Below are 19415 nucleotides of genomic sequence, written 5' to 3' on the forward strand. Positions count from 1 at the left end.
AACACATAAACAAAGCCACAAGTGTGTTCTCCCCCGCAAGCACGAAGACCTGGCAAATCCATGTCAGACCCATAATTTCCATGGTCGCTGAACAATCGCAACGCCAGTGCCCCCTCTAGTTAATTTTATGAAACTCTATGCCTGTATATACGGGGTGTCCAGTAAACGGTTGTGCAGTGCGAGCGGTCAGTTTTTTTCTAGCAGACGCTGCTTGCGTTGGCCTTGCAAGGTGAGAGAGGAGGAGGGGAGCGAGTGTTGCGGGTGCCTTTCTGGGCCGGCACGAGACGCAGGCATGCGCGGTGGTGGTGTGCGGAGGGACAGCGTTACACAGGCTAGTCAAAGAGCTGCTTCGCATCTGAAAGATGTACTGTTAGACGTGCCACTTGATCAGATGGTATTGGTTCAGAAAGTAAAAAGACAGCAGAAATAGGAAAGCACTTTTGATTGCTCTGGCGTTAAGTACTGTAGTGTTACCAAAGGCGCTTACGATGTCATTGTGTCAAGATAAGGTGTGAAAACGAGAGTTTTCTCATAATCTCATTGAGCCAAATTCAGCTCTCGCCTCCACCTTCCTTCAATATTGTGTCGATGGCGAAAATTCATGCATAATATTTTTCAGATGTTTCGCGGGAAGACCCTTAGTGATTTTAGCGTTTGCTTTTCAAGCCTCACAGAGATTAAAACGCTGCGTAGTAATTTTTATTATGGTTAATAATAAACTCAATTACATGAAGTGGCGGATGTTGCTTTGGTAGGATATGAAAGCATACACATTTGGCAAATTTTAAAAGATTAAATTGAGTTAGTTTAACGTTTCTTTTACGGCAGGTATTGCTACCATAGTGACTTTGTAGGGCACAATTACTTAAAGCGAATGTTCTGACGATCAGCAGCCTTACTATAATCATGTTATGCATCAACCATCTTGTATACTAAACTATTTATTTTATTGTTGTTTTCGAAACTAATAGCATCATCGGCTGGCGGCACTGGTGGCGTTTTCTGTGAACTTGTGCCGTGCCCTACAACCGTCTGGGATCCACGCGTGTGGTGCCGCATGTTTGGCTAGCTGGCGGCACAGCGGAGGTCGATGGTGGAGCGTGGTGCAATCCGATCAGCCGGCGCGCGCTGCCAGACGACGCGGTGACGTTCCATCATTTCAGGCGTAATTTACAGCTGGCACTGCCGCATAGCACGGCCGGACGGAACAGAAAAAGCGTGCTTAAGCTTACATCTTCCAACCGTACTCACACAAGGCTACTTTTGCTGCCAGGATTCTACTGGACACCGAAGGCGATGCAAAAATTACCGTAACTCTGTCGAATTAGTGCAGAATCGATGCAGCACAACCGCCTGCAGAACAGATGCGCACCCACTGGACACGTAGCGTCTCGCAGGTGTCTCGCATTGTTCGATTTTCTGTTGTTTGCTGTCTTATTACAAGCACAAACAAGACGCTGGAAATTGTCATCTGCTAAATGACGTCTCCCGCATACAGCGCTGCTGTAGTGGATTCGACTTTTGTGGTTCACAGGTTCAGCTAGCCTGTAGTGAAGCGCGAAACTCAGGCGGTGTCTGACGTGACTTCTTTTCCACCGTCATGGTGCAGTGCACCTCAGCCGAAGATTTCTACGTGCAGGAAACATGCAAGCGCTGTCAGGAAAAATGCGTTGCATATGCACCGTTTGTCATTAGAAATGACAGGTCTGTGAACTAACTCGTCAATCGACTTACTCAAACTAACATCGGATTGTGAGTCTGAGTGCAAGTGAGTCCGGTTCAGATAAATATCGATGACTTCAAGTTCGAATGAGCCCTAAGCACAAAATATATTTCGTAATTGAGTCTGCGAGAGCTCCCGCTTTAATTGCCGACCTAGGTTGGAAACGCAAAAAAATAAAATATATTCTTTTTCTCTCTCTCTCTTCCTTTCTGCCACTGCTACTCCCCTCTACCTTATTAGACCCTCCCAAGTGTCGCGAGAAGCAGAAGACGGTGTACCACGTGGCACGGCACGAGGTCACCAAGGTCACGTGTGACGTCGAAGCTGACCCGCCTGACGTTCGCTTCACGTGGCGCTTCAACAGCAGCCTCGAAAGCCTCGACATAGTCGCCTTCAACCAATCGGGTCCGCGCAGCAGCTCGGCATTCTACACGCCTCGGCGTAAGGCTGACTACGGCGCACTCCTCTGCATCGCCACCAACTCGCTGGGTCAGGGTTCGACTCCGTGTGTCTTCAACATTGTCCCCGCCGGTGAGCAAAGCAAATGTTACTAGTTCTCAAACATTTCTCTCGCTTATTGTACTCCTGGAGATTTTGGTTCAGCTGTTTCATAGAAGTCCTTCTCTCTTGGGCGCCTGGAGAAGGCTAGAGAGAGAAAGAGCCGTAATAACAAATGCAACTGAGTTAGCATAAAAGATGGGGGGGGGGGGGGGGGGCAGTCAATGTGATGCTAATCAAACGAACAAATGAAGAGATTAGAAAAGTCAGAATGTATTCATGGTCGACCAGTTATAGCAGCCACGTAGAGAAACTCCCGTGAGGAGTTAATAGTTCGCGGAGAATCGGCATCACAGAGTCTGCATAATGGTAGCTCCAAGCTCCCTATGTTTCTCTACTTGCTACTGCAGGACCGAGACACTCTTGTAAGAGTTGTTTCGGAATTTTGAAGGGTAGTAAACAGGACATTAAGTAAACAAGAAACCGAATACAAATGAGAACAGCTCGTGCAGATAATCAGACAGGGGACTTCTCGATCCATTGTTGCGCGTGACGCCAACGGCACCCGGCATAACGTAAGTAACATTTATTGGAGAAAGTGGATTGCGAGCATCTAGGAAAACTTAATCATTTTAAACTGTCTGTGTTCATTTAGTACAAATAGGCCTAATAATGGTCATAGCAGGAGCATTGCATAAGCAAAAGCTCCTGCAATAGCAGAAGCTTATCAGATCAGCGCACACCATTTCATATTCAAGGTATTCTTAGTAGGGACAGCGCCATATTCACAATTAAAAAATTGTCGGAACCACTTCAACGTGTACAGGAAACAGAAAACTTTAATTTACTTGTTGCGTAACTTACTAAAACAGCTCTGTAGAACTTTTTTGAGCATAGTTAGAAAACACTGCCGATCGGTAGTCATGGCTCCCGAGAACAAGCGAGCCAAGCGCAGCACGGGGCCTGGAATTAGCAATCAATTCTTAGTCAGCTAAAACTCGCTTTCTCTTCTCTCAATAAATTATGTTTTTACTTCGAAATCATTGCGTAATGGGCTCAAGTTTAACGCCGTTGGCTGATTTGAGCACGACGTTATCGGGACACCCACAGGAACACCCTTCATGTGTCCCTGTGCACATGCACAATGGAACTGAAAAGCCGCGCGTTCAAAAAAAAAGAAAGATGAATAATTGCTCAAAGTGATCATACGCGCGTGCTATTTACTTTCTCTTTCTGTGCCATCCCTCCCATGCTGCGCTTCCAGCGCTTTCGCTGGGACATGAGACAAGAGAAAGCAATTGCAGCATGCGGCGAATTTTTGTAACTCCGCTTGTACTTGATGGTTGGTTGGTAGGTTGGTTGGTTGTTCCTCAGAGTCTTGGAGCAACCCACCTCGGGGGATCAGCCATGGAACAGACGGTGCCTCATTTGTGAGATCGAATTGTTTTACCAGCCGGGTTATTTAGATAGCGATGTTTAAACACAGAACCAATTTGCAAACGATGGAACAGAAATAAAATAAATAAAGGAAATAAAAAACGAGCAAGCTAATATTGTTTGAAATAAAATAAATTTATGCCTTAACTTTACCCTCTAATCGTTTTGTTGCCTTTAGAATATCGCATACGGCCTCGCAAACGTGCCTGTGGGTGAATCTCTTTTCAGTTGCTCCAAAGGAAAGGATTCTAACATTTTTTTCAGTGGTCGATTCATGGGGCAATGAGCTCTTTTAATAAAGCCATTACATAACTACTTAGAAAAGTGTCACAGGGCCCCTTAAAAAAATAATGCAAATGCTGGCAGTGTTCTCCAACCTGAAGATCTTAAAATACGCTTGGTAATGAACCAACGGTTGTTTTGTGTTTTTATTGCGCCATTTTTTTCATGGGAAGCTACGTTACACTGGCCCGGTAAGATTCACAGATTTTTGTACTCGCTGTGTCACACTGGCCTGATCGTCCACAGATTTTCTTATAGCAGAATTGGTGTCTAAGCTCCGTTTCTGCGTAAGTCATTAGGAAAAACTCATGCGAGCATGCACCGCATGAATTGGGAAAGCCCACTGCTGAGTACAGCAGGGGCAACGGAAAGCGACATTCGAAGGGGATAACAGAGTTAAAAGAGTGGGAAAGAGAGCGGTGGGAAAAAAGGTTGGAACCTGAAGTGGAAGAGAGTAAAGGCTAGCTAATCGAGCCGCACTGAAGCAAACACAAAGCAAAAAGAAGGAACACGAGCGTTCAGAGTTAACCTTTGATTGAGCCAGAGAGGAGGAGAAACGAAAACAGGGGGAAGCAAGATTAGATGTATAGAGGAGGAAGAGGAGGAGGAGGAGGAGGAGGCGAAATCAATAAAACGAAACGAAATTTCTTGGCGTGGCGGGAATTGAAACAGGGTAACCATGGTCTGAAGGCTTTTCAGTGACAGTTTCAGAGCAACCATGAAACGGAAACATGTGATTGCGTTGTTATGGGCAAGAGAGGGAGAAAAGAATGGAGAGACAGAGAAATAAAGTTGTAAGCACGAAAGACAAAAGAAAAAGGTAATTAAAGAGAGATATAGACGGACAAAATGAAGGAAAAAGGTAGCAAGGAAAAATTGAAGCATAGCAGAACATACTATAGTATGGCTAAGCTCTTGTTATGCTACTGCATAGCGAAGAAGTGCAAATGGGGAGGTGAAATTTAGAGAAAGGATGTGGGCAAGGATATAAGCTCCGATTTTTTTTATTAGTCACCAGACCACAAGTGCGTAACCACCCCGATTATTATCTAAACTTGTGTTTGGAGCAAGCGAGGCACTCGTAAAATTGACCTTGACCAAACAAGGAAACTGTATTACACAAAAAGAAGAAAACGCCTGAGCTACTGCGTCTATTAATCTTGTTCCTGAGTAATTTTTTTTACTTGGTCACCTGTGAGCAGTAGCGGTTCGCACAGTCAGTTAGACAAAATACATAGAAATGGACAGGAACACATGAAGGTTAGCTAGACATATTTTAACTTTCTGCTCAACACGTGCAAAGGAAAACAAAAGTTCAGAATAATTATTTGTGTTAGCGTGTCCGCCCAGCTGAAAATTCTACTGATATCATTTTCATTATGATCATTTCCGCCATCACCAGCGTATAGGAGCACTTTATTGCAAAAAAGTTTAACTCCTGCTAGATTACCAGATAATCAAATAAATCATACCAAAAAATGTCCTCTCAGCGACGTTAACGAATTGGGGGCGAATCGTTAACTCGCATGGCAGTGATAAGTACTTCATTGCTGTATTTAAATTGCTTTTTTTTTTCAAATCTGATATCTCCGACTTTGAAGTTCCAGTCAGCTATGCACTTATCAACTAATGCCTAATTGGGCGAGCCGCCATGTCATTCTACGTACAATGAGAGGCTTAAAAGTGTACAGTGCAAGTAATGCGAGCTAATTAATTATTTTTCATAGGATGTTCTACCGCGTTACGTGCAACTCAAACTGACGGAAAAGTTAAACGCATCATTCTTGACTGGTTGACTATAACGCATGCTTTACCAGTTTTTGCCATTTCTTCGCGAACTTTTCAGGGCAGGACTGGCATCAACATTTTACACTAGGCTTGCTCTAATTACCTGAACTCTTTCAGGTTTCAAAGTTAATCAAATGAAGGATTAACAGTACTGAGACACAAAGCTCCGCCGTTTTCGCTTAATACTGTACATCAAACACCTAGAAGAACTTCTCCCCTTCATGGCAATCATGTACTTTATATACTGAATGACAAGGCGTACACTTTAATTGAACAACAAAAACTTCCTGAACGTTTCCTAATGAACTTGTGTTATATACAATAACGCATCCTAATTATTATTCCATGAATTTGTCTCTGCTGGCTTCAGCCGGGACATAATGAGTGCTTCAGAGACATAAATTGAATGGATGCGAGCCACACATTTCTGACTTCACTTTGTGCCCGCCCAGTGCATTGTATTAAAGATTGTTTGCATTTATTGAATGGAAGGCCTGCAGGAATAATGTTCCAGTGAAAGAGGCATCGTATTTCATTAGGAATATGAAAAAAATTTTCTCCAGGAAGCCATTAAGCATTCCTCGAGAAATAGAAGGTTATGTAACTTAGTATTTGAAGAAAATAGACATTTTTTTAAAAGATCCACGTCGTAGCAGTAGTAATGCGAAACTTGTGCCCCACGGCCTCTTCTGAACCTGGCATTTTAAAAAAAAATCTCAACTTTAGCTTTCAACATTAATTAGCCAAGAAATAGGATGCAGCGGGCGATGCATGCTTTGCCTCTCTGATTTGCATTTTGGCCTCGGATATGAGTGATGAAAACTCTTCTCATTAAAATAATGAAGCAATTAATGCTAAGGTTCCTGCCAGCCTTAGCATCCGCTTCGTTTTAGAAAAGTGCCCTAACTATGGCCAGTTCGTGACGCGTGACCAGTGGCTCCCTTCTGTCTGGCCTTAATGACCAATTGAGGCTTCTGCCCCTTAAGAGCTGATCCAAGCACGACAAACCGCTCTAAGCGACCGGTTGAAGGCAAAGCCCTTGGGGCGCCCTAGAACACAGGCGCAATTTCATTAGAACTCTAATGCAATTCTTTAACGCCATGAATGAACAGCAGACGCCTTACTAAATAGTCTTATCAAATATGACAAGCGCCGCTCAAGAGCATCACCGTCATAACTGCACAGCAAGCAAGAACAGCTTTGTGAAACTTGAGCAGAGCGTGATTCTTGTTTATCTAAAAAAAATCTAAATTACTTAGTCCATTGGTAGGGTTTTTCTGAACACCAATTTTTTTGCAAACTTATCTTGACATGTGTGCCATACAGAATTAAAATGAGCCCACATACAGTGAAACCATTTTTTTTAAGTTCGGAGTATTTTATTAAAGTACGATGCCGAATGCATGCGTTTTTTTGTTCTTTGTTTTTTGTTCCAGTGATCAGCTTAGAAGGGTAGGTTTGTAAGCGTTTGTATTTGCAATGCATCTGCGCCTCATCACTAAAGCATTATTTCTGTGATTAGGAAATAAAAAGCTTATTGGCAATTCCTATATAACGGAGCTCTATAGCTCAACTTAGGGAAAAGTGGCACACTATTACCAAGAGACATGATACATTCAAAAGAAGAGGAGTGCTTCTTTTACGAAAGAAAAACTGTGCAGACGCAGTACGTGAAGCCCAGACTGTAAGTATCATGAAGCTCTGTTTTATTTTATATGGCCCTTCTCGGCTTGTTATCTTTTCATCTTTGTTTCTGTGTGTCTGAAAAACATTTTTTGTTATTTTATTTCGAATTTCGAAACCACAGTACGGGGTCTATCCAATACATAGAATCGATGCTAAATATTTCGCACGAAATATGCCTAAACTGAGTGCAGGAAGAGGCCTCGTTATAAATAGACCAAGAAATATCTTAAAAGTGTTTCACTAGAAAAGGGGTGGACACGTGCATTAAGCTAGCATCCTTAGTTAAAGCAGATTATTTTGGCAGTTCTGACTCTAGAAGCATTGTAAGCGGAAGACAATAGCCAGACGGCTCAGGGCACATACGATAGAAAACACAAAGTAAGAAAAAATAAAGCATGACGAATTCGCTGCCACAGGAGTGGAAGAGACTGTCTTATGGAGAGCGTTTGCTCATGAATACTCCAGGCCCCCCGAACCCCCCGGTGAACTGCAGCGTTCCGTCCGTAACGGCCACTAGCCTGACCGTTCGCTGCGAGCGATCGCTGCAGCCTTGGCCGCTGCCTGTGCACTTCCGGGCCGACGTGTACGTGGAAGGCAGGCTGCGGGCGCGTATCGTTTCGAGCGACCCGCTCTTCGAAGTGAGCGACCTCGAGCCGGGCTCCAGCGTCACCCTCTCCGTCTTCGCGCTCAACGAGAAAGGCATCAGCACGGCCGTGCCTCTCGCCCTCTCCACGCTCGTCTCGGTCAAGACTGAACTCATAGGCAGGAACCAGCGTTTTTGTTTGTTTGTTTCTTTGTTTGTCTGCTTTTCGATGGCTTTTGTTTTGTTGTATTCATGTTTTGTTCGCGCTTCATTTCTGATTTTCATGTGTATTTCTTTTTCTACTGAATGCCTAAACTAATATACTTTCGCCAGTCTACTTACCTGTTCTTCGTCCACCTACAGTCGGGGTCTGCGTCTGCTTGCTCCCTTCCTCTATACTTTAAACGAGAAAGTTGTCGAGAACTCGTTTTTTTTTTTCTAAGTGACAGCCATAATGAAAACAGACAAAAAAGTCAAGAAATGTTCTTAAGACGTTAATTGTTGTCTTTTAGCAGCAATGCAATAATTATGATTAATTTCTAAAAAATTAAACAATATCAAGAGCTCAATGGGTTTTTGCGCTATTCGAAGGTCCCAGGTTCGGACTGTAACAATTCGTAGCTTTCTTTACGTCCACTTCGATTACATTAGCTTCTTATCATATTCACGATAATAAAGTTAAAAGGGTCCAAACAACGTCCCCTATACTTTTTTTGCCTTCAATTTATGTCGGTTTTCAGTCAGATTCGTATTATTTTATACAAAACTCAAGAGAAAAAAAGGCTCTTTTTTTTCGAGCTTGGGACAGCAGTGGAGTGTTCGAAAAAAATTTACTCGTAGAAAAACGCTACTAGAAAAAAATCTGTACCCAGATTGTGCATTTGAGAGCTACTTTTTTTCTTTCTTGCGCCTTAATCCATCACAGTACGTCTTACTTACAACTCTCCATACTGTCCTTAACAAAACCTTGTCCGGTCCCACTCACTCTCACTGCTCGTTTCCTTTGCGCCAGACTGTCTGAAAAGGACAGCCTACCTCTGGCGCTTTGCGCATGTGCGTATGCAAACAAGGTGCCTTTGTGTTTGCTTTACCTGTATTCATTGAACAACATTACATTCTCTGTTACCTGGCACATAGTGACTCCCTAACGTAAGACGGCATAAAAAATAATGTGATGAACTAATAGAATATTTAGAGCACTAGGCATAACAAATAATATAGCAAGATTTAGTTCTCTTTTCTTCAGACCACTTCAATCTTGTTAGTATTTCTAGCCCATCTTTTCTCGGTTGCCCATTGAAAAAGTTTTATTGAAAAATATGCCAACTCAAACAGTGCAGTGACCTTACGCAATTCCGATGCGCTCCATGAAAATTCTTAGCAACCGACGTCAAAATGATCAAGAGGTATTGACGTTCAAGCCTATGGCATAGCAAAGGCGTTTCAAAGTGCGCCTCGTACTTTTTTGCAATGCCAGTCAAGACTTTGAGTGCATTATTCCTTACCAGACATTTTTCTTAACAATCCTGCTTGAAATATTGCTCACATATGAAGGACATTTGTAATAAATGGCTTGAATTCTGCTGCATAAAGGCGAAAATTGCGGGACCCTTAAGCTTAGCTTTTAAGAGTTGAACGCGATAGTGATATCCCGTCCTTAGTGCATACTTCAATTACACTCTGTATGAAATCTTTTCGAACTTGCTCTGCACCCACTACGTCGCTTTGAAGGAATAGGTGCAGTAACGTGTGTACCTTCTGTTGTGGGTGACCGGTTTTAAGCCATGAAGTCATGATAATCCCATGTTCTGACGTCCGATGTCAATGTACGCTTGCATCACGCATTATTGCTGCGATAGTACATCTTGTATTGTGAAGCTGCATACAAGACGCGCGTGTTTGTAAAACATGAAAGTTACTTTCACTGCATTTGCAAACAGAGTAAGTTATTTTCACTGTATTCACAAGCAGGCACGAGGCTCTGCGGCAGAACATCCGCTTGACACGCAAAATGACCCGGGTTTGATGTCCACTCAGACCTAGAATTTTTTATTACTTTTTTTTCATCTTCCTTGAATTTTCAGTCACGCTCAAGATTAAAATTTTTCGCTCACAACCAACGACGCGGATGCTGACACCAACACCAACACCAGAATTTCTGCGAAACGGGCTGTTTAGCGCAATCACATTCACAAATGAATATATTAATAATATAATGATTCATATGTGGTGTTAAATGGTCTAAAACCACCATAGAAGTTTGAAAGACGCCATAGTGGAGGACCCCAAAAATTTTGACTGCCTGGGGTTCTTTAACGTGCACTCAAATTTCAACACACTGGCCTGCAGCTTTTTCGCCTCCATCGAAAATGCAGCCGCCGCAGCCGGGATTCAATTCCGCGACCTGCGGATCAGTAGACGAGTATGTTAGCCACTAGACCACCACGGTGGGGCTATACACAATGACTTGGTTCGCTTGTAGTGTAATGAAATTACTTAAGTAATAGTTTTCATTCTTTGCATGCGGCCCGGGGCACCCTCGGCTGGATGCCCCGGGCCTGCTGTATGTTCTCAAGAAAACTTTTACTTTTGATTAGTTTATTTTTTATTAACGTCAAAGGGAAACATAGCACTGCGAAGTAATCATAGCAAAAAGGCCACTAATGAAAATGTGCCTTAGTGCACTAATATAACGGTTGTTCACTGCTTTTGTTTACACTTCTTTTCGGCAAAGTTCCCATGTCGACGTAACATCAGCTGTGGCGAGTGTCTGACGTGCTGGCGCCACTAGGAACTAACATAGGGGACATACAGTTCGTAGTCCTTGTGCCTTGACAATGTAGACACTTCATGTAAATAGAGAGTTGATTTATTAGCCCAACTGAACTCAATGTACACTAACCTCCAGAATTACCAAACGACACAATCTTACTAAATAATGCAAGCATTGTTCGAAAGATTTCTGTATGCCAAGATCCTTTACGTTATGGTAAGAAGCAAAGGGAAGAGCTATCAATTAATTACTCACGTGACAGATCAGTGGTTAACCAACACCTCCTTATTATGTTCAATATAGTAAGCTACTTTGATGCTGACACCTGCGCACTTTCGCTTCGGTGGCGTAACGGATCACTGGCGCAATAACTGATGACGTTTTTATTTCACGGTCAGCGCTTTGTGACATTGATGTAGCACCGCGCCACGAGACGACGTCTAAGCCTATTTGTCAAGAATTTTTTTTTTGCCAACCAAGGGCAGAGTTTATCTTTGACGTGTTTCAACTCATCGACCATTCATATTGTATTACGTAATGAACATGTAGCGTTCTTGCTTAAATAATAGTTTTACGAAGGTATATAGCTACTTAGACATGTCTCATAGCTGCAATGATTTTGTAACCCAAAATAGAATTTTTATTACTATTTTATATTAAGGTGAAATGCAATATTGTCCGTGGCCTTCCTTATTCCGTGCTATTGTACACGTTAATGAGATTTTCTTCTTGATTTTTGTTTTCTAAGCCGAAATAAACTTTTGATAATCGGTATTGTAATTGTAAGCAAGCTTTACTAACAAGCTTACTAAACTAAAACACAAAGCTGTAGTAGTTATACCAAAATAACTTCTTTGTGCGTGATGTGGCGTAAGGATATCTTCTTATATTGGTGAGGTGCATGGTGCATTTTCTTTTGAACATCTGCCCGCGAGTCGGCGATGAACGAGCCTTGATAAATTTTTAAAAAAAGAAATTCTGAATCATTCGTTTTTTTGTTCATTTTTTGCGCACAATCAGGGCTACTTCCAGGTGAGGCTGCGATGGTGTCGGCATCCAGTCCACTGCTGGGAATCTTGGTTGGCGTGTTTGCACTTCTCGTCTTCATCGGCATCATCATCATCATTGTGATGAAAGTAAAAACTGGGAAGAGGAAATCAGGTACATTCTTCACTATCAAATGTAATCAAGGAAAGCACAGGCGAAGTAGAACTATTCTTTAGTTTACGGACGCTTAAGTTTATCGCCTTTCTAACCATATTCAATACAGCGGTGCACTTTTGCCACTTTTAATATCGCGTGCGCGTTGACCCCTGGATATGATAGTACAGACGCCTAATACAGACGCGAGGTGACAATGACTTTTTTTGTACTAAACCCAGAAAAGGCATGCCGCCATTCGGTGACACAGAGGGAGCAACGAAGGGTTCCCCACAGTCACAGAGAGACCCGCGTGGCAAAGCTCTCGACGCCATTGACCTCAGAACCACAGAGGCATACAAAGTCCCTTTATTTTAAGGCTACTGCAGCAGCCCTAAGTTTTTTTTTTTTCCGAAGACCACCCACTTGGCAAGTTCGCGAGTATATTGTTGAAGCCTTAGCTATACTGTCCAGCAGAAATCATATCTGAGAAGCTGCTATTGCCCGTATATCGTTAAAGGGACAACAATCTCAGCAAACCATATTTTTGTGGCAAATAAGCATATGCTCTCACTGTAGTAACTAGTGTTAGTGAATCAGCAATATATATTTTTTTTTCAAAGTTTCAATGCGCTTCAAGATCATTCACAACATTATGTCGCACGTTTAAAAATACTTTTGCGAAGTATACGTGCATCACTAAAAAAAGTATTGCAGTATTTGCATTCATGTATTCCACGATATCTTTTATCGAATTTGAAAACGTATTTGGAAATACCCCGTTACGTCAACCACAAATCTATCTCAGTATCTGGATTTTTTACTTCCAGCGCATGTACTTCAATATATGTATTCCGGAGCACTTTTCTTAATATTTCGGCACAGCTCTGGTGCATTACAATGTGATAGTAAAGTACGTTTTTCATACAGTGCATAACTATAGGCCCCACCTGGTTATGTCTTACAGAATATGATGCAGGACACTGGGAATACAGAATGACCTAAAGTGAAGTAAAGCTTGTATCTTTACACCATTTGGGAAAGAAAGGAAGGAAAAATAGGAGGAAAAGAACGACGGGGAGGTTAACCAGCCTATAGGCAGCCGGTTTCCTACCCTGCGCATGGGAGAGGGATGGGGAGACGAAATATAGAGAGCAGAGAGGGAAGAGAGATAAACAAAGCACATTCGGCAGCACACGCACCTGGGAGCTGCAACAAATGTCTATACAGCTTGTCACTTGTCAGTTGCAACATCCCAGTACATATTGCGCATTTCACTTGGACGTTTAGTCTCATCAGGTGCGTTTGAAAGCACACAAAGAACAGGTGTACAATGCTCCACGCTGTTAAAAGTGTAGAGAACTTGTGGCTTGTCTTCCATTCTGACATGAAAACCTGCCTTCCCGTTATATTCATTCTTCCTATGCTTTCTGCAGCTGCCAAAAGAAGAAAAGAAGACGACAAGTAAGTGCATACGTTGAATTCTAGCAGGTGATTCTGCAAACAGTAACTGCCATCTGATCCTTTCTTCCCTGCATTATTGTTCATTTTGTGGTTCCTTGGTGCAAACGTGTAGTTGATAATTCGCCCTTTTTATGACATCAACGTCTTTAAGAGGCGAACATTGTTCGCAAGCCTTTGAATGAACTTTGAATATATACTCAAATAGCGAACGCAGTTGAAAATGATCGGGTAATGGTTGGAAAATATGGATTACGCAAGCACACTTGCTCAAATACAGAAAAATCTTAAGCGGGCTTCTAGCGATGTAAATTCGATTTCCTGCCATTTGCCAATGTATTCTAAGAAAAGGAATATTCTTACACGCACATCTGAGATGTCTACGCAATCAAGCGATAGTGTTTCCGGTAATCTTTCGTATTTACTAACGTCTTCGTGAACTAAAACTGCGATAAACATTGATCAATCTTGAACTAAGCTTATCTATTGACTGGTATGCCCAAATAGGCTCCCTGCAGAAAAATGTCTTTTTAAGTTAAGGCACGTATGGGTTGCAGTTAAATCTTAAAAAGGTGTCATTTTTTCTAGACTACCTTGATCAAGATTCTGAACTATCTTCTGACTACGACAATGGCCCTGTAATTTGAATCTCTCGGATAGAATAAAGCAACTCTAATATGCCAAACATGGTGCTCAAAAAGTGATATCATGCTCATCCATTGATATTTCTGCGAATATTATTCAACTTATAATATAGTTTGTTTGAAGAGTTGTGGGATTGGGGCAAGGAAGTACTTTGTTATTTTATTATCATGCTTAGAAGCGTCATCAAAATTTAAGGACCATTGCCTTCAACTTTTCTTCCAAGGTCACACACGCCTTTGAAGAAGGAAATTGTGGACATTACTGAAGTTGAAGACAAATGCCCAGATATTATCCCGCCAAGGAATCTCGGGATTGGTAAGTTCTCCTCCTCACGTTTGCCCTTATCGCATGATCACACGGGCACTGAGATCGAATACTTCTTAAGGAGATGGAGACAGTCTCGTATATCTTCGATGCGGGCACAAAATACTGGAAAGGAGCGCACGACTCGGGGTCTCCTAGCTCATTCTCTGAAGTGCAACGATATGTTGGCCGCATGGTATTCGTCCCGTGAAGTGCCTTTGATCGTGTGCAATCGATCATACTCGCAAGCTGGTGCAACCACCTCGCCTTACCTTTCTGTAGCATTTCTTCTTGCATTCCCCTACACGCAGCACCTTCCAGAAAGCCATTTTGAATTTCTAAACTTAAGTGAGCAGGCCATGGTGTGGACCAAGATGCCAATATCTACAAAACATGCATTTCTGAAACGGCACTCAATCTTACCAGCCGTGTAATACGAGGCCCTGGAGATTTCTGTAGGCAACTTCACGAAGTTTTTGGTAATCAGGGAAACATCAAGCGTAGTCGTGGCCGATTGAAGGATCTGTTCCATCATCCAGGACACAGTTAAGCGAGTGCAATTTGTGTAGCTGTATTTGTTTTCATGAGCTTAAAAGCATAGTGTTAGGGGACTTTGTACAAACTGCAAGCTGGGCTTTCGCACTAATTACACCAGTTGTGATTCAGCTTTTTCAATGCGCAACGGGAGGCGAGTGTATATATATTTGAAGTACCTTGCACAAGCGCAAACGTCCGGTTTTCGCGGTATGCCCGATTATCACAAGGCTCGCTACTATTCTTAAATGCCTGTAAAGCGTGCATCGCCTCAATGTGACCTTTTATGCGGCAAAGACAGCTACAACAAATTCATTTGTCTAGGCGAGCGTCAATATAATATTATCATTAGTGGTGGTTGTGGCACTTTTATAAGGCCATTACACTTACGTGTGCTATAGTGTGGATAAAAGAGTGTGAAAGTGTAGCCTAGCCCGCTCCATTTCGTAACCCTTGAGTGTGAAGCCAGCCATCTTTGTCCTAATGCACTGCAAGTGTTCAGGTGGCGTTTTCAACATGATTCATGAAACCTGCATGAGTGCAACGTCAACTATGCGGTGATTTAGTACAATATACTGTTTCTGTAGTTGCTTTGTCGTGCTTGTAATTCATGTAAAGTTGAAAATGTGTCCCTATTCTTCAGTTTCAGGTTCGAACTACTCGGATATTGAAATGAAGTACGTCGAACCGCACATCACGGATCGAATTTCATCTTACGAAAACGGGTCTGAGAAAAAGTATCCAGAGAGTTTCACGCCCACGTTATCTGCCAACTGCTACATGCCAAAGCAGGTAATTTATAGGCTTTTTTGTTACATAATCCAACGACGCTTCAGACAACAGTTAGTCGCCGTGTATCGTATTTGTAAGGTTCATTTCTTACATATTGCTAAAGGCTCAGTAGCTGTGGAAGCGCGATCAGTAACACAGATATGGCCAGGAGTTGCTCGTATAGCTAGCCAAAAATATTTCTTGCCATGTGTTGGTAAACTAGTAGAAACAAATATTATGAATGGTGCCTTTTAAAAATGCAGGTTATTAAGTTAAAAACGCACAATCATGTTGTCATTGAGATCAGTGATTTGAAAAGGCATAGCCATGGAAACTATATAGCTACTATCAGTTTAGCAAAAGCAGTAAGTAGAGCTTTTGTAGACCTCCCGTGTTCAGTCTTCGTTGGCTCTGTTATATTTTGAAGTTCTTCACAAAAGGCGAGGCTACTTGATATAGTTATAATGAAGTATTTAGCCCAAAGCACTTACTTCTCACAGATTATGCTGTTTTACAAAAAAACATACACCGTAATGAAGAGAACAATTTAGACCCTTCAGTGCACAGCTCAGGATAGAAGTGGAGCTCCAAGATATGTGGGACTCTATAGCCCTAATATTTTGACCAATGATGCCGACTTTTTGCCACAAATATCTTGTTTTGACGTTTTGTTCATGTTTTTTGACGAGAGAAAAATTGAAAAATAATCTGCATGAAACTAAAGAAGCATTTTAGCATCCTTTATATCATCTCCTCCCCAGAAAGATACGCGGTTCGGTTTTTTTAAAGCTACATGATCTCCACATCAACAGGAAAGAGCGAATGCATGAAGGAAGGCTTTAAGATGTGTCACTGTTCTTTTCTTTTCTTAATCTAGGAATGATATTTATGACAAGCCACGCGCTCATTAACAAGCCCATACTGAAGGCACTCGCGTGGGTTAAACATATGGTCAATATGGCTTCAAGACACTTTCAAGCCCTTTCTGGCTATTTTCTGCATGGCTTCCCTGTCTATGCTTTTTCTTTTTCTTCGTTAAAGGGACGCTAAAGAGAAGAATGAGTTTCCCAACATTAGTAAATGACCCTTGCACAATTCCATTAGCAGGCCGCTTGCCGCCGCAACACGCCTGGTGAACAATAAAACGTGCAAAACAGGAATCGCTGGTGGCGGCACAATCTTGAGGCTCACACAGTGAACTTCAGAACTTCAAAATGAAGTATATTTCCCCCTAAAGGTCATGGACTTAACATACGATGATTCAGGAAATTCTGCCCAGCAAATGTCACGATGAAAAAGAAAAGTTTGAAATTTGTGACGCCATGGGAAGCAATATCGGTGCGAAGTTTAAAAATGGAACTTTAAACTTGATTTTATCCGTCTTGAGTAAACTAAACTTATGATGGTTAAAAAACAACGCTAGATATCTTAGAGTACAAATAATCAATCTAAACATATATTTTTATCGCTTTATTGTCTCTTTAACGATTGCCTCTTCCGTCACTACACCTCTTTTTTCCATCTTCTTTCTCTCTCCTTCACCCTCTCTACCCCACTCGTGACTCTCTGCTGCCGGCGACCAGCGCGCCGAAGACCTGACGTACGCCGAGCTGAGCCTGCCTCCGAGCACGCAGTCCACGTTCAGCCGGTCGCTTTCGAGGTCGGGCTGTCGCGCCGTGGTGAGCTCGCCCCCGCTGACGGGCCCTCACGAGCCGCCCACGGAGTACGCCGACATCGACTTCGTGGCGACCCGTGCTCACGGTATGCCTTCCTCTCCACTCGCGCCGTCCTCCCCTTCTCCGCCGAGTCATGGTGGCGGTGGTGGTGCAAGTCGCGGTGGCACCGCGGTCTGGGTGCCACCGCGCTCCGCCTTTGACAGTTGGCCCAAGTACACAATCAAGAAGCCCGGGTCGCCCGTGAGTCGCCGTCACTTCTTTGACGTCTGCGAGAAGATAGCCACCCCTGCCACCTCACAACTGCCCCATCGTTGTCCTCTGGCTTGCTGGCTGCTTCACCATGACTCACAAATCCTAACCACGCTTCGTGACCTACCTTCAAGCCTCTTCAGCTTCCGAAGGCTCACTGCACAGCTGAATGTCTCACTGCATTGCTGCTTAGATCTTGCTTTTCTTAGCATTTCACTTAAATTTGAGTAACCAGTGTCTCTCTCTCTTGCACGCGTCACTAATCAGCACCCTACTGATCAACCACTTTTTTGGCAATCCCAAACAGCGCCGTTTGATAATTTCCCAGCAAACGCTCAACTGCCCTGTCACTCCCTTGCTTGTGAAGCAGGTCTCCTGCCTCAGTTAACGTCGCCTTCTCGCCTCGCCACACGCCTGGTCCACACAAGGGTTCGTCTCAGTGCCACCGCTATCTCTTCCTATGCACCGCTTTTCCCTTTTGTAATTAAATCGGGACCTGTTTCCATGCACGCTCGTAAAATTTGTCTTGTACTGCGCACTAATACCAACTTTTCTGTGCTATGCGGTGGAATTAACTTTCTTACCACAAAGTTACTCCACGGGAGCACTTAATTTTGCCGTACACAGACACCATTGTACGCACGTCGTCAAGCACACGAAGACGCTATACTCTTTCTAAAGTGTTCTATGAACCACTTGCCTGGCTTTCTTGCACCTTAAATCACTAAGCACTGTTATTTCTTTGCACTGTCACTTTTATTCTCTTCTCGATTTTTTCCGGCGAAGTGACGTATGATATCTACGCTAAAAAAAGAAGGGGACAGTAAAAGAAATCACAAGCTGTGACACAAGCGAAAATTCGTGTAAGACAACGCGCAGTGTATACCAAACGACGAGGTCGCGCTCGAAGCACATTGAGATGTTCTTATAACGGTAATTGCAGAACGCTTGCGCGAAACGAAAAAGACACGACGAAGAAAATTGCGCGCCGAGTTCTTTTGTACAATTCAAGACTGCTTTTCTTCAGCTAGCCCCTTTTTTTCTTGTCGATTTTGCTCTTTTTTCCGGCAAACAACGCTATAGTGGAGCGCTTTCAGGCAATCACGCCGGAATGCGCTCCTCCCATTCTAGGTGGCAGTAGGATTTTTTTTTTTGTTTGTTTCTTTGCTTTTTTATTATTTTCTTTTTCCGCGCAGAATCCTCGCCTAGCTTCTGGGGAACAAGCATTCTCGGCCTCTCACTCGCGACAGCCTCAATCCGCCTCTTCCTCCACTCTGCTCTCCGCATCCTGCCTTTAGGTCTATCGCGTCACCGTGGCCTCTTCTTCAGGAATTGTGTCTCAAGCAGGCGGTATTACTTATACCTGTTTCGCCTTATTCTGTTTACATCGCATGTTTTTCTCGTCGTAAGCTCGCTTTTTCGTTCTCTTTCATTGTGTTCTGTGTGCACCTCGTGCCACACCAACCGACTTTTTGAGAGAAGAACGGACGGGACGACGTCGTGTCTCTGTTCGTTCCTCTGAACGGTGGACATTATCAGCGAAGGCTTCCCTTTTGTATAGACCCTCTCTTTCTATGTACGAGGACATCATTCTTCCCTCTCTTTTTCTTTCTATCTTCGTTTCATTCTTCTGCTGTAATCGTAGGCGTGTGTTCGTATTATAGTTTTTCTCGGTTTACTCGGAAGGTCACGAGCATCTCTAATTTGAGCAGGGTGGTGTGTGGACAAACAAGTCCAGACACCTTCCTCATCCGATTCGTTGGAACTAAACTGAGCCCTTATCCCGCAATTTCGCACCTCATAACCACGCTGTCTCTCCCGCGCTTGGAAGAATCGCAAAAGGCAGAAGTCGCGCGCCAAACGAAT

General features: G+C 43.1%; 1 protein-coding gene across 4 annotated transcripts in view; it reads left to right on the plus strand.

Annotated features, from left to right (window-relative positions):
* The window catches only part of LOC119172588 (neural cell adhesion molecule 2), a 227326-nt gene that overhangs the window by 192106 nt on the left and 15805 nt on the right, over positions 1-19415 (plus strand). For 2 of the 4 annotated variants that reach the window (XM_075892548.1, XM_075892550.1), the window contains 7 exons: positions 1964-2254; positions 7880-8176; positions 11791-11931; positions 13347-13374; positions 14240-14331; positions 15497-15645; positions 17208-17385. In XM_075892548.1, coding sequence (XP_075748663.1) covers positions 1964-2254; positions 7880-8176; positions 11791-11931; positions 13347-13374; positions 14240-14331; positions 15497-15645; positions 17208-17385 — 1176 coding nt within the window. Of the gene's footprint in view, positions 1-1963; positions 2255-7879; positions 8177-11790; positions 11932-13346; positions 13375-14239; positions 14332-15496; positions 15646-17207; positions 17541-19415 lie in introns of all 4 variants that reach the window. The other 2 variants (XM_075892551.1, XM_075892552.1) reach the window with 2 other exon arrangements.

The sequence above is a fragment of the Rhipicephalus microplus genome, chromosome 4 (genome assembly GCF_043290135.1).
Source record: "Rhipicephalus microplus isolate Deutch F79 chromosome 4, USDA_Rmic, whole genome shotgun sequence".
In the NCBI taxonomy this organism is placed as follows: domain Eukaryota; kingdom Metazoa; phylum Arthropoda; class Arachnida; order Ixodida; family Ixodidae; genus Rhipicephalus; species Rhipicephalus microplus.